General features: G+C 35.9%; 1 protein-coding gene across 2 annotated transcripts in view; it reads left to right on the forward strand.

The window, feature by feature from the left end:
* Positions 1-21,280, forward strand: part of LOC117795039 (rho GTPase-activating protein 7-like) — a 124,036-nt gene that overhangs the window by 97,052 nt on the left and 5,704 nt on the right. For both annotated transcript variants that reach the window (XM_034647681.1, XM_034647680.1), the window contains exon 3: positions 12,420-12,569. In XM_034647681.1, the coding sequence (XP_034503572.1) occupies positions 12,420-12,569 (150 nt within the window). The remainder of the gene's footprint in view (positions 1-12,419; positions 12,570-21,280) is intronic.

Raw genomic sequence — 21,280 nt, forward strand, 5'->3', positions numbered from 1 at the left:
ACATGCATGCATATATGTGTGCTCATTTGGTACCTAAAGGTTTCATGCTATGGGATATTGTCCTTCACATTGCTTTCTCCACTTAACAAACCTTCTTGGTGTGATTTCCTGATGAGTAGCAGAGCCCCAAGTATAATTTTGCAGGTTGTTCCCTGCACAAGGACACCAGACTAAAGTGAGAACTCATGGACAACTGTGTTTTACTTGTCAAGCAGTAAACCCTGGCACGGGGCTGTATCCCTCCAAAGGGCCACAATTTCCAACTTACATTGAAGAGCTGACTAGGTTACTCGCGGCAATGTCATTACATGTGAACTACCTCATAATTTGTCACTACTGGGTAATGATCTAAGGAATAATGGTACTATGATTTATTACATGAAATAATTTTCTACTGATGGCCACATAGGTTATTTCCAGTTCTTTGACCACTAAGGAAAAAAAAATGTTTCAGTGAATAATATTGGGCATACTAATTTTTTGCGTGTATACCAGTAATTCTTTATGATAGATACCTAAAATTAGAATGCCAAGTTAAAGTACATGTCCTATTTTAATTTTAATAGGTACTGCCAAACGACCCTCCAAAAAAGGCAGAAATTTACATTTCCAAAGACATTGTCAGTCTTGAGTGTGGTCAAAAAAAACAGTCTGATGGATGAAAACTAATTCCGATTATTGATTTAATTTGCATTGTTTTGATTACCACTGAAGTTTAGAGTTTTAAATAATTAGTGATCTTATATCTTATATCGTAGCTTTTCTGAATGCTTTTGCCATTTTTTTAAATAATTTTTTTAATTCTTCATTATGTATCCTCCAAATATTTTCTCTCAGTCTGTCAGTTGCCTTTTAACTTTTATCAGTCTTTTCATTTGTGGTTTTTAATTTTAATTCCAGTATAGTTAACATACAGTGTAATATTAGTTTCAGATGTACAATATAGTGATTCAACAGGGCTATACATTACTCAGTGCTGCTCATAAGTGTGCTCTTAATCCCCTTCACCTATTTCACTCATCCCCCCTCCCCCCCTCCCCTCTGGTAGCCATCAGTTTGTTCTCTATAGTTAAGAGTCTGGTTTTTGTCTGTTTTTTTTCCTTTGTTTTGTTTTTTAAATTTCATTTGTAGATTTTTATACAGTGTCAAAGAATGTTTGAATTGTTTTGTTTCAAGATTTTTATAATTAATACTCCCTCCTTTCCTTTTGCAAGAGAATTTTAAAATCAATTTATCATGCTTAAGCGTTTGTGGGTAAGATATAATATCAGGGATTTACCTAAAATATTGTTTTTTAAAAAGTAGGGAGGGATACATAAAGTTAGCAAAATCTTGACAAATTTTAAGCTGACAGGCACATTCAGCATCAGAGTTTATTATAATATTTTTTCTGTATTTTCATATATGCTTAAAGATACTTGTACTAAAGAAGTTTTTTGTTTGTTTCCTTTGGGATTTCTTTCTTTCCTTATTTTTTTTTTTAGGCATCAGCTTTGCAAGTTTCGTTTTAAAAAATTCCATGGGAGTTTTGGGTTGGACTACTTTGGATTTAATAATTAATTGCAAGACACCCAACATTTCATTCATTCATTCATTCATTCATTCATTCAACAAACATTTATTGTAGATGATAATTATGTGCCAACCACTGCTCTAGATTCGGGTTGTATCAGTGAACAAAACAGGCAATGATCGCTACATTCTAGAGGGGAAACAAACAGTATACATAACAAATTCACTTTAAAGTATGTTAGAAGGAATGATCCTATCCAGAACAATTATGTACCTCTACATTTGTTCAGTTTTCTTTTACATCCTTTGGTGACATTTTAAATTTTCTCCATGAAAATCTTGATTATTTCTTGTTTAGTTACTTCTAGATATTTTAGTCTTTGTTGTCACTGTGATTTATTTCTTTCTATTCTGTTTTTTATTTTATTTTTTTAAAGATTTTATTTATTTATTTGAGAAAGAGAGACAGAGATAACAAAGAGTGAGAGAGAGCACGAGTGGAGAGGAGAGGGAGAAGCAGGCTCCCCACTGAGCAGGGAGCCTGACACAGGGCTGGATCCTAGGACCCTGGGATCAAAACCTGAGATGATGGTAGATGCTTAACCACCCAAGCCACCCAGGCACCCCTAGTCTGTTTTTTAAATGGCTAATCACAGTGGATAAGAATGTTCCTGTGTTTTTCTTTGTTGATTATCAGATTATTCTCTGTGATTTTTAAAGTACAAATTCTCTTCCTTTGTAATATAATCAACTCTGTTTGTTGTTCTTGGTCTTCTTGTTGTTGTTACTGTTTATTGTTTTGTTGCTTTGGTCAGAGCCTTAATCACAACATTGAATAAAAGGAGCGATAATGAGTATTCTTACTTTTTCTTAATAGTATATAAATGTTTCTACTTTTTATTCTCAAAACTTCCTGTAATTGCCTTTTAAATCCTTGCTACCTGAGAGAGTTTTGTTATTGTTCTGCTTATTAAATCACTAACAAGTGATTTAAAATAGGTCTTGAATGTTTTAAATACCTTTTTTGACATTTGTGGGTTGTATTTTTTTATTATTCTGTTAATATAGGGAATTGATGTATTTCTTATTGTGGAAGCACTGTGGATAAGAATCTATTCCTATTATGTCATTTTTTGTCAGAAACCTGTTAAAATACAATCTGTTTTAATGTTCCTTAATCCTTGCTATGCTTTGACTATATCTGTTGAAATTTTTGTTTTTATTTTTTTAAAGATTTTATTCATTTATTTCTCAGATTGAAAGAGAGAACACATGAGCAGGGGGAGCGGCAGGCAGGGGGAGAAGCAAGCTCCCTGCTGAGCAAGGAGTCCAATGCAGGACTTGATCCCGGGACCCTGGGGTCATGACCTGAGCCCAAGGCAGACGCTTAACCAACTGAGCCACCCACTTGTCCCTCTGTTGAACTTTTTAAAAACACACTAGTTTGGCCCCACCCTACACCTATGAAATTTGGTGGGTGGAGCCTTAGTATGTGGAAGTTTTCAAAGCTATACAAGTATACCTATCATCAGCCACTGTTGAGAACTAGTACTCTAACATGTGGTTCAGAGGTTCTTAAAGTGTAGCTCCCCATACGGCAGCAACATCATTACCTGGGAACTTGTAAAAAATGCAAATGCTCCATCCCCATCAAAGACCCACTGAATCAGCAGCTGTCTGTGTTTTAACCAGCTCTTCAGGTGGTTCTGATGCATAGTCATATTTGAGAACCACTGATTAACAAAAAGACGGAAGGAGAGATGGAAGGAAAGAATGAAGGAAAGAGGGAAAGAAAAGAAAATGAAAGGAGGATGGAGGGAGGGAAGAAGGAAGAAAGGAACAAATCATCAATAAGATGATTTATCTTCTAAATTTATAGCTTAATAACAGTAAGAAGATGCCACCCATGTGTGACTTAATTGTTTTTTTAATCTACACTTATTCATCCCAGATCTCGAAATGCATGTAAATTTGTATGGGAAATAAATCCTCTCAGGTCACCTGTAGAGTTGAAGAAAGTGCCCTGGAGGACCAATACTGTTAATGGCTACTTGGGTAACCTGAAGCAAAGATGAACTCAAGAAACCTTAATTTTCCAATCCTGCCATTAACCGAAGTTTGTAGCTTGGGAAAGTCTTAAATTTGCTAAAGTAAGTCATCAGAAAAAAATGAGAGGATGGAGCTAGATAAATATTTCCCATACTTTTCTCAATGTGAGGACTCTTCATTTGTATCAACAAAGCCACAGACACACTGCTCATGATAGTAGTGAAAAAATATACAACAGCAAAAGTTTCAATCTGAATTTACTCATTCCTGGAAAATGTTATACAAAATATTAACAATTCAAGTAAATTTGCAATTCTAAAAAGATTAGCCTCATGCATTTTTCAGATTTTATTTTGTTACTGAAAAAAAATCAAAATGGGAAGTCTTAGATTTGCCTAGGATTATAACACTAAATAAGACACTGAGAAAAGGAAATATCCATTCTTTGAAGTTGTATAACTAAACTGAAGAGGCAATTACTGGTCATTCATTCAAGGAAACAACCTTTGTAAGACCTCTCCATTGGAGTGACATTGTACTCAAAATCAAAGGTTTCCTCTAATATACCCAATCATTGAGAAGTGTATTAACGAAAGGAGCATGATTACATGGGTCAAAATAGAATTGCCAGACAAAATTCAGAATGCCCAGTTCAATTTGAATTTCAGATAAACAACATAAAATGTCTTAATATAAGTATATCCCAAATATTGCATGGGATTTACTTATACTAAGAAAATCTTATTTATCTGAAATTAAAATAGAACTGGGTATCCTATATTTTTTTTGCTAAACCTAGCAATCCTGGTTGCAGTGAGACAGAGCATGGCCATAGTGGAGACACCAAAANCATAGTCGAGACACCAAAAGAAGTTCTGAACTTCTAACTAAGCATTTCCTAAAACATAGTATAGTTTATGTGAGATTACGTCAAATAGTATAATGATTTATTTTGATAACTTTATAGTTTAATATACATTAGGAAAATATAATTACCGCATGTATAATATAGCATGAATATATTTAAAAATTTATTTTTAACTGTAAAAAAAAGGTGAGTCTAATTAAAGAAAAATATTAAGAATTATGTAGTGGTAGCCCTCAATATGACAGATATTTGAGGAATACAGCATTATCAGAAAGAGTGGGAGAGGTAAAATTAGAAAAGTTGACAGAAGTCAGGTCAATACAGACATTTTTTCTAAATTGAGTCATCTATTTTTATGGAAGAGGAAGAAATTTTTACTTTTGTCTCTCTTTGTTATCCACACCTAACGAAGACCATCATAATATTCCTGAAAACAGTTGATGGAATTTTTATATTAAATGGATGTTTTTCTTGTTTTCAAACCGGGAAAAGTCATCTCCTTAAAAATCTGAGCCCAAGGACACAGATACTGAGAATAAAAAAAAAAAAAAAAACTGCAGGGATTTGCAGATATCAGGTCAGTATGATGATACAGAATAAATAATCAACCCAGAAAGGCTGACTTTTCTATCTACAAATGTACTAAGTGACCCTGAAAGTCAATCTTCAAGTTTAGTACTTAAAGACTGATTTCACAATGTCTACCAAATTATTTCAGTAGAAATTATATCCCACTCCCCAAAATGGGCCTTTAAACCTAGTGGAGGACGTCATCCTCAGATTTCCCTGGAATAGAAAGGAATTGCAGCCCACACAGTTCTCTTCCAGATTCACACCTGCCACTTCTGAACGCTCCTTAGGACCAGCTGCATAGATGTCCTTTGAAACTATACAGGAGACTGTGTAAACAATTTACAGAAGTCCAAGATTAAAAATGCTCTGTTTGAAGCCTCATTGGAGTTTAAAAATCAAGCACTGGTCTCACCATGCTTTATAAATGGGAGGAGATACATAGGAAATGACCCCAAACACTTAAAGCTACAATTTATATATCGGTTAAAAGATGCCTTGTAGTAACTTTGAATGAGAATATTATTATCATCTGTGTCATCTAATACTAAAATCATATTGGCACATGTTACTGTTATTTAAAGACAACGTGCAAAAGATTTTGTGTTTGAACAGACTGTACCTGGAGATAGTTCCTGGTTTGTTTTATTACCTACCTCCTAATCTACATAATTTTCATCTTGAAATGTACCAGAATAAAAATTAAGGTTTACTCGTTTAACTTGCCTAGAAATTCTGACATAGCATAATTATATTATCTTTAGCTTCTGACTGGCTGTTCAGATGAAAATCTTCACTGCTTCTGAAGGAAAAAAAAATTAATAACTTTCTGGTTCTTTAAGTAGGATATTATNAGGTTTACTCGTTTAACTTGCCTAGAAATTCTGACATAGCATAATTATATTATCTTTAGCTTCTGACTGGCTATTCAGATGAAAATCTTCACTGCTTCTGAAGGAAAAAAAATTAATAACTTTCTGGTTCTTTAAGTAGGATATTATTTTAAGAAAGGAAAGTCTAGAGTGAGGAATTTATTGTCCAGTGAAATGTATAACACTAATATGAGATTTCATACTAGTCCAGCTGGCTGCAGATCAAATAATTCAGAATGAAGTTGGGCCAAGTCTTTTGCGAAAGGTCCGTTTCTACTATGGGTGAACAAGGAGTATTACCAGCCCAGAATAGCCAGTAACATGCGTATAGAATCAAAGACAGTGTAGGGGCCAGAAGCTTGGATTATGAATCAGGAAGTCTTAGTTCTATTCCTGGCCTAGCCTTTAATTTATTATGGCTGTCTATGTGATGCCACAACCCATCGACAAGCAGAACATTCAGGCAGTGCTAAATTTGCTGAGCCAAATGTCCACTATTGGGAAGCAATCAGGTCTTTTACTGAATTTTTTTGGTTTTCTTCCAAATGCTTGGCATTAGAAAAACAGAACCCCTGCATCTCTGGGGGCAACATCCTTTTCTCTAGACTTCATATTTTCCCAGTCTTTAAAATGTCTGGTAATGCTCACCTCTCCCCACTCCGTGTATGTGTACTATGTCCTGTATTGTTCAGTAAAGAGCATCTGGGGAAAGAGGAGGGTTGGAATTATCTTCCCCAGATAGAAGGAAAGAAGGGTAGTGGAGTTTCATGTTCAGAGAATTCCTTCTCAGAGACCTGGAGAGAATGACACCCTAAAAATCCTGTTTATCTCCCCCAGATCCCATTGTGATCAAAGTGACTTCACCGCCCAGGGACTAAATAGCTACTGGAGATAAATAAGGAGCACCTTTCAGATTTCCCAATGAAAAACCATGTAGGTTAGCCATATTAGGCTTTTGACAAAAAATCAAATTGAATAGTTTTTCTCCAAATATCCTTAAGTATCTACTGATGAGTTTAAGAAAGAAATACAACTGGAAATTTCTTCCACAACAGTGATATATATTATCTATACCTTGACAACAGTTAGTTACAGTGTCAAGACAACAGGATGTTTCTGTTCTTACTGCTACACAGGCATATATTGGGGAAAGGAGACATATATCACACCGTTGACTCAAGGTCGGCTCACAAGCAACCAAATAGCTTTTCCTCATTAAAAAAGCAAATCATGGCAATCCCATTAAGTAGCCTATTCATGTTCCAAACAGGCACTTAATTCTTAGCTGTGTTAGGTTGTATAGAACATGGGGAAATACTTGCCTACTCTGCCCTGGTCAGACAACATGTAAAGTAATATATTTAATTCTGGGCACCAACCATTAATTGGATCACTGACAGAATTATGTCATATGCAGAGAAGAGTAAATAGAACTAATGAGGGATTGAAAACATGTCATATGAGAAATTGTTAAGAGAACTGAGGATGATTCACCTAGAAAGGGAAGAAAATGGGCACAACATAGTTCTTCAAATATTTGAAAGACTCTTTCATGGAATAGACACCACTTTATGCTGTCTAGTTCTGGAGGGAGAAACTGGGAAGTGAGGAATGCAGAATTTGACTCCACGGCATTTTCTAAACAGAACTGTACAAATATGAAATAGGTAGCTTCCTAGGGAACAGTGCATAGCACACAGGAGATGGTCAATAAACATAGTAAATTACCGTTAAAGTGTAAAAGAACTAGTCTAGATGCACAAGTTTTGTGCATTTAATTGTGGTTATTGGTGTTCTTCTAAAACATAGTTTCTGTATATTGGAAGGAATGGAGCCAAGTTGTAGGAGTTGAGGAGAGAATAAATGATACGTAAATGGCATTTAATTAATAATTGCATCCATGAAAGGAAAGCAAAATGGAATATTGGAAAGAGACCAGGGCAGGGAGTAGGGAGAGATGGGCTCTATTCAGTTTGTCAATAGAGAAGTAATCTGGACTTAGAACTCCCTGTAATTCACTTTCTTCTGCAAAGTCAGGATACTATGGTACCAATAGCCATGGTCCTAGAGTTCTAGATTTCTAAAGTCTTAAATTTTGAACAAAGTATCCAAGCAAATAATGAAGTTATTCAAAGAAATATGTTTTGACTTGTCGAAAATAGAAGTATAAAGATATATTATAATGAATTTTAAGGTATTTTACAAACATAGATAATGGATAGTTCAAGGAAGGCAGATAAATGAGGACTACTAAGAAAAAAGAACTCTCCAGAAGAACATTAAATTTAAGTCTACAATTTAGACTGAACTCTACCTGGGCAACAAAAGCAAAAGTTAAGGAAAGTAAATGCATTAAATGAATAAAATGCTTTATTTCCAGTATTGACTAAACCATAGTTACAACCATTGATCATCTGCTCACGTAAGCTCACAAGAGAAAACTTGGGGCATCTCTTCCAGTTCTGCATTCAGTAATGTCTAATTGGTAGCTGGGAATTGGCCACAGCAGTATTTATGTCACAGAAAAATTGACACAAGCTACAGATCAGGGCTTTCTTTCTATGTGGAATCTAGTTTCTAAACATTTACCAATATACCACTCCCTACTTCCAAGAAACAACTTCCCCAAAGAGTGACTTCTTCTTTCACTTTGATCTCAAAATATATATGGCCATGTTATGAAAGTATTTGTTGTTGTTGTTTTTTTAAAGATTTTATTTATTTATTTGACAGAGAGACAGTGAGAGAGGGAACACAAGCAGGGGGAGTGGGAAAGGGAAAAGCAGGCTTCCCACTGAGCAGGGAGCCCAGTGTGGGGCTCAATCCCTGGACCCTGAGATCAGGCCCTGAGCCAAAGACAAACCCTTAATGACTGAGCCACACAGGCACCCCTGTTGTTGTTGTTTTTAATCCACTGTAGTTAACACACAGTGTTATATTAGTTTCAGGTGTACCATATAGTGATTCAGCAACTCCTGATATTATTCATTGCTCATCAAGATAAGTGTGCTCTTAAATTTGTTATTTCCTTATAATTACCGTAATGTGCATCCAGTTTAGAGTTCTGGGGGAGAAAAGACTATAGGACTAGAAAATAATCTTGGGATAAATTGAACTATTTAGCGTGTATTAGTCATGTGGCATCACTGGATGTAAAGCAGGGTGAGCTTTCCAAAATGTTTAGTTGTCGATATGTGGTAAGAGCTCTAAAAGTTTAAAACACATAGTAGATCACTTATTTGCTGACATCCTACCTGTGACTCCACTACAAAGAATAAATATGACCTCTTTACAGTGACATTCATAACAGAATATAATTTCACTCCTGTTTATATTCACCCTCACATTTCCCTTATGAATTTGTTAACTTCTGTTGTCTGTCTTCTCATGGTTGACCATAATATTCAAGAAAGCAGGGATTTTTTTTTATCTCTTATTCACTGATGACTATCTTGTCCCTTTAATGGTGCTTTGCCCATAATAGCTATGACTGCAGGAAAGAAGGAAGGAAAAATGGGAGGGGAGAGAATTTAGCATCTTGGCCTTGATTTGAGCAGGTTAAGTTATTGAAATACCGAAAAAATCAGTAATAGGTAGCTTCATTTTTTAAGAAGTTCTCTTCATGGACGATGAAGTATGAAATATGAAAGTATGAAATAAAAGCTTCACTATAGGAGTCAACCTAGCGAAAACCTGCAAATATGCAGCTCTGTTTTCAGGCATGAGCTATTTGCTGGAATTTAGCCAGGGGTATTTGAAAGTTTAGAACAGTAAAATATTAATATCTGGGCTTTAAAAACAAAGACAATAAAATTTACCCAAAGCATCTGATTTATAGTCAACTCTAGTTTGTGAAGTTTTACGAATGTACAACACAGGATACTGGTCTGTGTAATTGACACTTCAGGCTGAGTGTAACGGTGATGAATAAGGAAGCATCCAGGAGGGAAGGGGAAAGCAATAGGCTTATTTCTCTAAAGGAATATTGTAGACCAGGGATGTTTGGTTTTATTCCTTTTGGCAGAGCATTTGAAATAATCTGATGCTCAGCCCATGGATTTGAAAATGTTTTTAAAGCACAACCTCAGCATCCAGTTAATTCAAAGACAAATTGTTTCTGAGACCACTGCTGGTAGGGCTAGGACAACTCATGACATACTGCTTTATCCAGCATTAACTTAGTAGCTGGAAAAATATCAAGATATACTTTCTAAGGCTTTGGGAGATGTTATTTCACTGGCTCCCATTGATTTCATTATTATTATTCCTGAAAACATATTGCATGTGTAATGTATAACTTGACTCATCTGCCAGGGAGAAAAACATAATTTTTGTGCTTGAGGATGTTATAACTGGGAAATGAAAATCACACAAAAAACATATGTGGATATAGAGATGCAAAGAACATTGTCTTGCCAAACACAACTTTGCTTTAAAAAAGAAGGAAATTATACAAGCAAATACATTGGAGAAGTAATTAAGAAGACTTTGAATCTTCTATTAGTAAGAATTTCCATTTTCTAGGTATTTAGAAGAGAGTTAAACTGAATAATCTCCAACATTTCCAGGACTCCCTTTTAAGATAGAAGCAGGATTTTACTATAAATAATGCTCTTTTGGGGTTTTTTTTTCTTTGTTTTTTGCTTTTTTAGAGAGAGTGCGTGTGCACACACAAGCAGGGTGGGGCTGGGGGAACAGAGGGAGAGAGAGAGAAAAAAAAATCCCGAGCAGTCTCCAAGCCCAGCGTGGAGCCCACTGCGGAGTTTGATCTCACAGACTCTGAAATCCTGACATGAGCCAAAACCAAGAGCCAGACTCTCAGTCGACTCGCCTCAATAAGACTCTTTTGAATAAAACAAAGTTCTGTAGCACTGAGGGATATGATATATAGTAAGGTTTAAGTCTCTGCAAATATCCTGGACACTCTTAAGCATAAAGCATAAAACTTCATGATGATAAGAGTCTATAATTGTGTCAGAGCCTCATGACATGTTTTAGACAGCAGGGACGATGAAAGGAAATTTAATAATCACAGCACAGTATTCTGAACAACAAAAAATTCTTATTTATCTTAGTTTATTCTCAAAATTGATGTCTTTGTGGAAGTCGGACTCTTTCAATTTGACATTGGTCTGTTAAACCAAACACAAGTTCAGCTTACCCAAATAACTTATCGTTAGCTTAATTAATGACACTTTGAACAATTTAATTTAATAAACCAATTATTTGACATTTGGAAAATAATGCTCTGTAATATTAACAATCTTCTCTAGTTCTTGTGGGTACAGAGACCCCTATAGAATTATTTAATCCATGAAATTATCCTTATAATTCCCTGTTCTTTGGGGATTCCTCCTAATGATGGCTAGAGAATTTAGGAGATTAAAAGAAAAATTCTAAAAACAAAAGGTCTGATTCAGGCAGTCATCTTACCATCCCACTGTCAATACCATCACCTGTTCCCTTGTACCCACACCCCTCAGCCTTCTGTTGTGATATATTTTCCCTTTAAGGTCTCCACTGGTGTTCCTTTCAAAGCTGATTTCATCCAGATAAATATCAAAGACAGATGAGAAGATGGCAACATGAATGACAAATGATTTTCCTCAAAAGGCTAGCCCCGAGTCTGTTGCATCTCTCAACAGATTTTGCTTCTGAAGAACCTTACTGTGCTTTCCATGGCCTTTTTTCCCCCACCCAATACTCTACCTAACCTTGATACCTTACACAACACACAGGGAATCTGGAAGATACCTAATATTAATTAATATGCAAGAATAGTAAGCAGTTATGGCCTAATAACTCTATAGGGTTAATGAGAAGCTTTAGGTATTCCTGTAAGCAACGGTATTTCCATAAACATATCTCTGTATTATAGAGAATTTAGAATAAGTAACCATGATAATTTACAAAAATATATACAATTGTGGGGGCTTTTTTCAAGTGTGTGAAAGAAAAAGAAGCTTGAAAAGAAATATTGATATAGCCTGAAGCAGCAGTAAGTAGATGGCCCCAAGCAAAAAAAAAACAAAAACAAAAACAAAAAAAACAGACATAAAAACCTGTCCACTGCACAAACTGAAATCCTGACTTCTTTGATTATTTTCCCATTTTTTTACTGTACTCAGAAATATTCTTTCAAAAATATTCTCTTATATGGATCCTTAAATGTCTAACCACAAACAGTTATTAGTATGTCATAGTTGATTTGTACCATGAAAAAAGTAACATATAACTTTTCCCAAGAATAATGAGCTGAAAAGTAATAAATATGTATCAGTACTCACTGATGTTTTCCTTCTTCTTCATTGTATTTTTTTCCAGAAGATGTATATTTAAAATTCGAGTAAAATGGTTCCTTGGCTGTAGGTCAGTATCTTTCCAATGAAGAGCCCATTGATGATACAGAATAGAACTTCCTTTCCCCCTTGAGTAGAAGGCTGCCTATTATTCAGTGTCCTTTTTGTCACATTGAAGAACAGGGAACTTTTTATTCTTTCCAAGAAATGGCCTTTTCAGATTCTGTAACAACATGTTCTGTTCCTCAGGAAATAAGAGAAGATCGAGAGAGGGCGCGGCTGGACTCCATGGTGCTGCTAATTATGAAACTGGACCAACTTGATCAGGACATTGAGAATGCCCTCAGCACCAGCTCCTCTCCATCCAGCACGCCAACAAACCTGCGGCGGCACGTTCCTGTGAGCTTTCCTCTTTCCACTTCTTTTCCCATGAGAATGCTACCTCTTTATTTCATACAGTCCCTCTTGCAAATGAAACATCTTCGATGGGAGCACTGTATATATGTGGCCCTGATATGTGTTCCATAAAGATCACAAATAATTCTGTGCTTGATGCAATATTATTTAAAAGAGAAGTTTGATTAAAAAGAAAATGGTTATTATTAGTCACACAGAAAAGAGGGTCACCTGAGGAAATTATGTTTCCTAGAGATCAAATATCTTTATTGTAGTTGTTTCTGTCATTGTTGGTCTTCTCTGACATCCTGTAAACACCATTAGCCATGCTACGTCTATCTTGTTTAATGTTTCATTTCCAGTATCCCACAAATTTACATTGCATGTAGAAGATGCCTAAATATCTTCTTCATGCACACATGCATGCACGGATGTTTGGATAGATGGGTGAATGGATGAATGGATGCTGGACTGACCCAGCATACTGCAAGAAATCATTTAGATGAGATTAACTTGAAAGCACTCTGAAATTCACTCCATGCAACACAATGAATAGGCCAGAGGGGAGAACTTTATTCTACTGTGCATTAATGTCATATAAGACAGACATTCCTTTGAGATTCTGACATTCAAAATAAAATTTGGAAGGCAGATTCCAGGACTGACTGTACACTTTACATATTTACTATTAGCTTTATATTAAATGGCTTAGTTTGTATAGATCTAGCAAATATGATGGTAGATTTACTTTTAATTAAGCCATGAATCCCTTTTCAATTAATCTATTACTTTTACTATGCAATAATCAACACATTAAGTCAAGAAATTATGCATTTACCCAAGATCAAAGGGGTGGAAAATCCTATATATAAATCTGAGCACCTACCAAAATAGAACTATTCTGTAACAAATTCTTTAATTAGTATAGTTCTATCATTGATTCTGAAGTTATTCAAGACTTATTCTGACTATGGGGCCGAATATTTCAAAGTAAATAAACAAAATGATAACTAACCTTGGCATATGCTAGGTATTATTCTAAATGATTTGTACATGTTAACAATTCATTCCTCACAACGTTTTTCAAATGAGTGAACACACAGAAGTTAGTAATTGTATGTGTCAGAGCTGGAGTACATACCCAATGAGTCTTGGTCTAGAGCCATGTCATTTAACACCACAGCTTTCTTTAGTTGACTATGGTGGATATCTTAGAGCTTAAGCAAATGAAAGATGATAGATTGATGGACAGAGAGAGAGAAAAACAAATGAAGAGGAAGGAAGGAAGGAAAGAAAGAAGGAAGGAAAGAAGGGAGGGAGGGAAGAAAGAAGGAAGGAAGGAACAAACGAAGGAAAGGAGGGAGGGAGGGAGGGAAAGAAATTAGATGCTTCAACTTAAAATCTAATAAAATGAAATCTTTGTTCTTGCCTGTGATCTTCTGGATAATTTTTTCTTACCCTTCAGGATTCATCTCATTTCATCTCTACAGTGCCATCTTGCCTACATCTCCTTCTGTCTTCCCATAGAGAATCACTTACTCCTTCCGTGGTGCTGCCATAGTGACTTACACATACTTTAGTAGGACAGGCATCCCAATGGAAGAAATACAATCAAAGTAATCTGAAGACCAACAAGAAGGGGTGTTTTAATCTTGCTTACATATGAAGGGTGTGTAGAACAATTATACTCATTTTCATCACTTTTAAAGCCAGAAATAACCATATTTTTCAATAAGAGGTATTTCTTAGTAGTTCTTTGCCATGAATGTAGGCATGGGATACATTTTCTCTTTGTAAGTTGTCAGTAAGAATTGTTAATATCTCCCTATCTTTTTAATCTCTCCCCTTTCCCATCTATATTGGACTTTTCTCAATCCCCATGTATTTAGAGGAAAAAACACAGCCCAGATTTCTGCTAAATGCAGCTCCATATTGTTGTCTCCATCTCAGAAAGCAAGACAGCCCTTATCTGCTAGACATGTTTCTTTGTTCAGTGAGAGAGACAGAACAAAAACAGAACAAATGCAAGTGATGATTTTAGGATTCACCTACATCTTCTGCCTCCATTTAAAGTATAAACTGGATTGTAATTACATGCACTGTCTCATGGACTATCACCACCATTGCTGAGCAGTGGTTGATTATATGAACAGAGACCCATTTCTAAGTTTTCAGTTCAATATATACTTGGAATAGGCAAAATAATACCATAGAAACCTTATGAACTTTGGAGTTTGCAGGCCTGGGTTCAAATACCAGCTCTACAACTGAATATCTAAGAATACAAGAAAATTATTTGATTTCTCAACTTCAAATTCATGTGAAAAAGGCGATATTATTTCCTATCTAATGGCTCATTGGGAGGAATAAATGAAAGAATATATGTTAAGATGTGTTGCACTGATCTAACACAGAGCATGTATTTACAATGTGTTATTCCCTTTTCTTCTCCCATGTACTCACACCAGGCACTAGGCTAAAGATGAATAACACATAGCCTGAAACCCTCAAAACATCTTTTTGGCCTTTTGGTTTTTCTAGGTTATCCCTTGTTCTTTATTTCTTTCCTTGGTATTTAAACCTAATTTTTTTTTTAAGATTTTATTTATTTATTCAACAGAGACAGAGACAGCCAGCGAGAGAGGGAACACAAGCAGGGAGAGTGGCAGAGGAAGAAGCAGGCTCATAGTGGAAGAGCCTGATGTGGGGCTCGATCCCATAACGCCAGGATCACGCCCTGAGCTGAAGGCAGATGCTTAACCGCTGTGCCACCCAAGCGCCCCTAAAGCTAATTTTAAAACTCTCATCATTCAAAATTTTTTCCACAGGTACTTTCTGTTTCTTTTGATAATTGCACCATGGAATAAAGGGATTATAGCAGCATGATTATGACCTTGATCATCTAGCAAGAAGCACTGTCCCAGATTCAGAGAAGAAACTCCCTTTTTCACACCGTTATACTCCACTGTGAATTTACAGCTTAACAGGGAAGACAAGACATAAAATGAAACAGTGATCTCAGTTTGAGATTACTTAGGAGAAAATCCTGGAGTGGGCTTTCTACCTATAATAAAGGGTATAAAAAATAATAATAGGACTGGAGTCTTTAAGAATGGCTTGAAGGTGAAAAAAAAGTAAATAAAATAAGAATAGAAATAGAAACAGAATAGAAATAAAGATGTAAAGAGGCTGCCTTGACAGAGACTTGCAAGTTGGCTGTACCTTGGTGGTTCAGCCCAGCTCAGGATCTGGTTTTCTCCTTTGAAATCCAAATACTTGATTTGGTCCAAAGACCTACTTCATGTCAGTCTCTTAGAGCTAGCAAATGATGACCCATCTCATGGAATGAATAGGAGTTTGTTATTTCATTTACCCTCAACAATCTTAAAATAAGAAGCTGAGCTTCAGAGACAATGAGTAATTTACCTAAGGTCATATGGGTGGGGAGTAGTGATAATTTACTGAAAGACAGACAGATGGTAAGATTTATTTCCACATCTGTCAGACTTCAAAGTGTGCTCGTTCCACTATATTATAACCCTTCCTAAGATGCAAATTGTTCATTCACAATGGAATAAGTACCATTTCCAGAACCAGAATCCCCTTTTCTGACAGCCAGGGAATTTTTTTCCTGATAACAAGGTATTCTGAATATTAAGTTACTAATTGTGCTTGAATTAATGTGTAAACGAGGCAGTATTGATAATATCTTCAGGTCATTCATCTTTGCCATCGAGAAGCTTAAGAAACATATAAGCCAGAACCCATTACACTACCTTTAATTGAACCTCCAACACTGTTTTACAGTACTTTTTGGTCTTCCTGGACCTTTTCCCATAGTCCAAGGCAGCTATTCAAGAAGTTCTCCCCAAACCTTGCCCAATCCTTACACCTATCTCTTAGCAAACATCCTTGCACTCCTCTTCACAGAGAAAATGGACCATTGACATGAACTTTGCAGCCTCACAACCGCAAATATCTATAGGTACTCCTCTTCTTCTCTCTTTTCCTCCTATTTTCTCCCTTATGAACCAAGCTCCTCTTCACCTAGTATATATTCCGTGATTTTTTTCTTGTCTATTGTTCCATCATTTCTCTTCAACTCTTCTCCTGTCTGAAAAATCCAGTAGTAACTCCTCAGTCTTCAGCTGTAGCATTTGATGCAATTGTGCATCCTCTCCTCCTTGGATTTCATAACCCTTGGGACTCTCGGGACTCTGGACTCTCCTGTCTTTCCTTTTCTTTCATATCCTCAGTAGTTACTTTTCATATACTAAAGTGACTCCTCTTCCTGTTTTTACTCCTTAAACCTTATCTCCAGATTTTAAACTAATTCTATGTCTGACAGAATATTTTCTTTGGAATTACCATGGCTTATGTGATTTTTTTCTTCATATCGAGACCGTTTTTGCTATCTCCAGATCTGTATATCCAGTGGATCACTAGCTACTCACTTCTTTATGCCATAATTGTACTGAGTGTGCGTCTCTACTATAGCACATCATACTGTATTACCTACCATAGTGGGAACTACTCCAAGACTTTTATATTCCCATTGCCTGGCACAGTTGAAGGATTTGGTAACAGTGAGGAATGGAGTGTAGTAGGAAGATGATGTGGAAGATGACTTACACACAGCAAAGATAAGTCATAGGGAAATTATTAGATGGCAGTTGTAATGGTAATTTAGGGCTTGTTAACCACTTAGTTTGAGTATGGTAGCAGTGGAAAAAGAAAAGAAAGAATGGATGTGAGAGATTCTGAGAGAGCTTGCATGTTATTTCTCATATGAAGAGAGAGCAAACAAAATAATAAAGATTTGTACTAACCTACATATTTGTGACCCTCCTTAAATCACTTATGTAGTAGTGTTTTAAGCCCCCAACAGAATATCACAGTAGCTATTTGAGGAAGTTGAACTCTGAGATCTGACAAATCAGTTTTAATGTCAGCCCTGCTGCATAATGTGAATTTGGTCAAATTACCTGCCTTAAGCCTTAACTACATCATCTGTCAAGTGATGATGATGATACCCTCCACATAGGGTTGGTGAATATTGATGCAGGTAATTGCTGCATAGCATTGTCTTTAAAAGGTAAAAACACAATAAATGGTAGATTTTTAAAATATTTCTCAGTTTGCCTCAGAACTGTTGTATTGTTAGAAAGGCAGAAGTTTACCCTGTTAATCACCTAATTAAATTATAAATGGGAAGGCAAAAAGAGTTCTGATACACATAAAGGTCAATTATAAATGGCTTATAAATTACCTGCTACTTACGACTGCCAATTTAATGTTGATTCAATTTGAAATTTTGCTTCCAATTAGGATGCCTTTTATTTATTTTTCATGCTTAATTGCTCTGGTTAGAAGTTCCAGTTGAGAAGGAGTGATGGGAGTGGGCACCCTTGCTTAATTGCCTTGGCTGAAACTTCCTGTGTTGAGGAGGAGCAATGGGCATGGGCACCCATGTCATGTTCCTGATTTTAGAGGAAAAGTTTTCATTTTTTCGCCATTGAATATGATGTTAGCTGTGGTTTTGTCATACATGGCATTTGTTATATTGCAGTATATTTCTTCTATACACAAGTTTGTGAGAGCTTTTATTATGAGAAGGTATTGAATTTTGTCAAATACTTTTTTTTTAATCTATTGAGATGATTATATTTTTATCCTATATTCTGTTTATGTGGTGCATCACATTTGTTGACTTGTGTATGTTAAACATGCTAGCATCCCATTTGATCATGGTATGACATGCTTTTAATGTACAACTGAATTCTGTTTGCTAGAATTCTGTTGAGAATTTTTCCATCTATATCAAGGATATTGACCTGTAGGTTTTTTTATTTTATTTTATTTTATTTTTGTTTTTCTTTCAGTGTCTTTATCTGGCTCTGGTATCAGGGTAATGCTGGCCTTATAAACTAAGTTTGGGAGTATTCCCTTGTGTTCATTTTTTGGAGAAGAGTTTGAGAAAGATTGGCATTAATTCTTCTTTAAATGTTTGATAGAATTTCTCAGTGAAACTGTCTGGTCCTGACCTTTCCATTGTTGAAAGATTTTTTTTTACTACTTTGATCTCCTTAATTATTGGTCTGTCAAGATTTTCTATTTCTTCATGATTCAGTCTTGCTTTATCTTTTTCTTTTAATTTCAGCTTTATTAAGGTATATCTGAGAAATAAAATTGTAAGCTGTTTAAAGCGCACATCGTGGTGATTTGATATATGTATATGTGTGAAAAAATTCCCATCAGCCAGTTAATGAACACATCCATCACCTCACATATTTATCTTTAGGGGTTTTTTTGGTGAGAAGAACATTTTAGTTATATTCTCTTAGCAAATTTCTTTTTTTTTTTTGTAAGATTTCATTTATTTAGAGAGAGAAAGTGGATGGAGGGCAGAGGGAGAGGAGAGAGAATCTCAAGCAGACTCTTCACTGATTGCAAAGCCCAACAAGATTGCAGAGCTCAGTGATCTCATGACCCTGAGATCATGATCGTAGCTGAAATCAGGAGTCAGATGTTCGACCAACTGAACCACCCAGGCCCCCTCTCTTAGCAAATTTCAATTATTATTTTTTAATATAGTCTTATCAACTGTAGTCACCATATTTTACACTAGATCCTCAGACCTTATTCATCTTATAGCTGAAAGTTTGTATCCTTTTACCAGCCCCTCTCTACTTCCCCCTTGGGCCCTTTCAGTGTTACTGGTGATTTAAAATTTCATAGCAAAAAACTATAAAACTACTCTCATTGTGAGGGCTAAGAAAGAGATATTAATATTTTTGAGCCTAGTTGTTCTTTCTTAAAACAATATTTAATGAGCATGTTTTGCATGCCAGGAACTATAATATATCAGTGAACAAGATGGGTAAAGTCCCTACTCTTGTGTTACATTCATTCTATTAAAGAGAAACAGATAGGCGCCTGGGTGGCTCAGTAGTTAAGTGTCTTCCTTCAGCTCAGGTCATGATCCCAGGGTCCTGGGATTGAGTCCCACATCAGGCTCTCTGCCCAGCGGAGATACCGTTTCTCCCTCTTCCTATGTCTGCCATTCTGCCTGCTTATTTTCTCTCTGTGTGTCAAATAAATTAATTAATTAATTTTTTTTTAAAAAAAGAGAAACAGAAACGATTAGAAAAAGGGATAGGTAGAGGGTGGATGAATGGACAGATGGATGGATGGATAGATATATAGGATGATGGATGGATATAATTGATATAGATAAACAAGGTAATAGATTATGAAATAATGATATACTGTGGAGGTTGAAGGGAAGAAACTCCTTTAGCTTGAAATGTCAATGAATGTTCAAGCTGAACCCTGGTTTGACAAGAAGGGGCCAGCAAAGGGAAATTCTGAGACAAGAGATAAGAAAGACATAGTTCCTGCTGTAGAAACCAGTTTGGTGTTTTAGAAGAACTGAAAAATAAGCAGTATGGCTAAAGCATACCAAGAAGCAAGAGAATGATAGAACATAAGGCCAAAGAGTATAAATGCATTATAGATGATATTCACCATGTAGCCCATGAGAAAGGTGAGATGTAGAGAGTAGGTACAGAGGTATTTAACTCATAGTTTTCTCAGGTTAAAATTATAGAGTGATATGTGCCTCTGTTGCCTCCTCTTGGAATTCCTCTCACCCCTAACTTTCCTTTATGCTCTCAGGCTACCTTATAACATAAACAGAATATTTGGTGGATTAAATGCACTGTCTTTGGAGAAATTACGAAGTAATTGCATTCACTCAGCAGACATGGTAAATAATGTTGCAATAAACATAGGGGTGCATACGTATTTTAGAGCTAGTGTTTTCATTTTCCCTGGATAAATACCCAATAGTGGAATTACTAGATTACTAGATAATATGATATTTCTATTTTTAAATTTTTAAGGAGCCTCCATATTCTTTTCCACAGAGGTTGCACCAGTTTATATTCCCATGAACAGTGCACAAGAGTTCCTTTTTCTCCACTTGCTTGCCAATATTTTTTGTTCCTTGTCTTCTTGATTTTAGTTATTCTAAAAGGTATGGGGTGATATCTCAGTGTGGGTTTGATTTACATTTCCCTGATGAGAGTGATGTTTAGCATCTTTTTATTTGTCTATTGGCCATATGCATGTCTTTGGAAAAATATCTAAGTCCTCTGCTCATTTTTTTTTAAAGATTTTATTTATTTATTCGACAGAGATAGAGACAGCCAGCTAGAGAGGGAACACAAGCAGGGGTAGAGGGGAGAGGAAGAAGCAGGCTCATAGCAGAGGAGCCTGACGTGGGGCTCGATCCCATAACGCCGGGATCACGCCCTGAGCCGAAGGCAGACGCTTAACCGCTGTGCCACCCAGGCGCCCCTCTCTGCTCATTTTTTAATAAATTGTTTTCAGTGTTGAAGTGTATAAGTTCTTTATATATTTTGGATATTATTGGATGTATCATTTCCAAATATCTTCTCCCATTCAGTCAGTTGTTTTTTTGTTTTGTTGATGTTTCCTTTTCTGTGCCAAAGCTTTTTATTTTGATGTAGTACCCAGAATTTATTTTTGCTTTTGTTTCCCTCGCCTTAGGAGACGTATCTAGAGAAGTGTTGCTATGGCTGATGTCAAAGAAATTACTGCCTGTGTTCTTTTCTAGGATTTTTATGGTTTCAGGTCTTACATTTGGGTCTTTAATCCATTTTGAGTTTATTTTTGTGTATGGTGTTAGA

Source organism: Ailuropoda melanoleuca, chromosome 18, assembly GCF_002007445.2.
Source record: "Ailuropoda melanoleuca isolate Jingjing chromosome 18, ASM200744v2, whole genome shotgun sequence".
In the NCBI taxonomy this organism is placed as follows: Eukaryota; Metazoa; Chordata; class Mammalia; order Carnivora; family Ursidae; genus Ailuropoda; species Ailuropoda melanoleuca.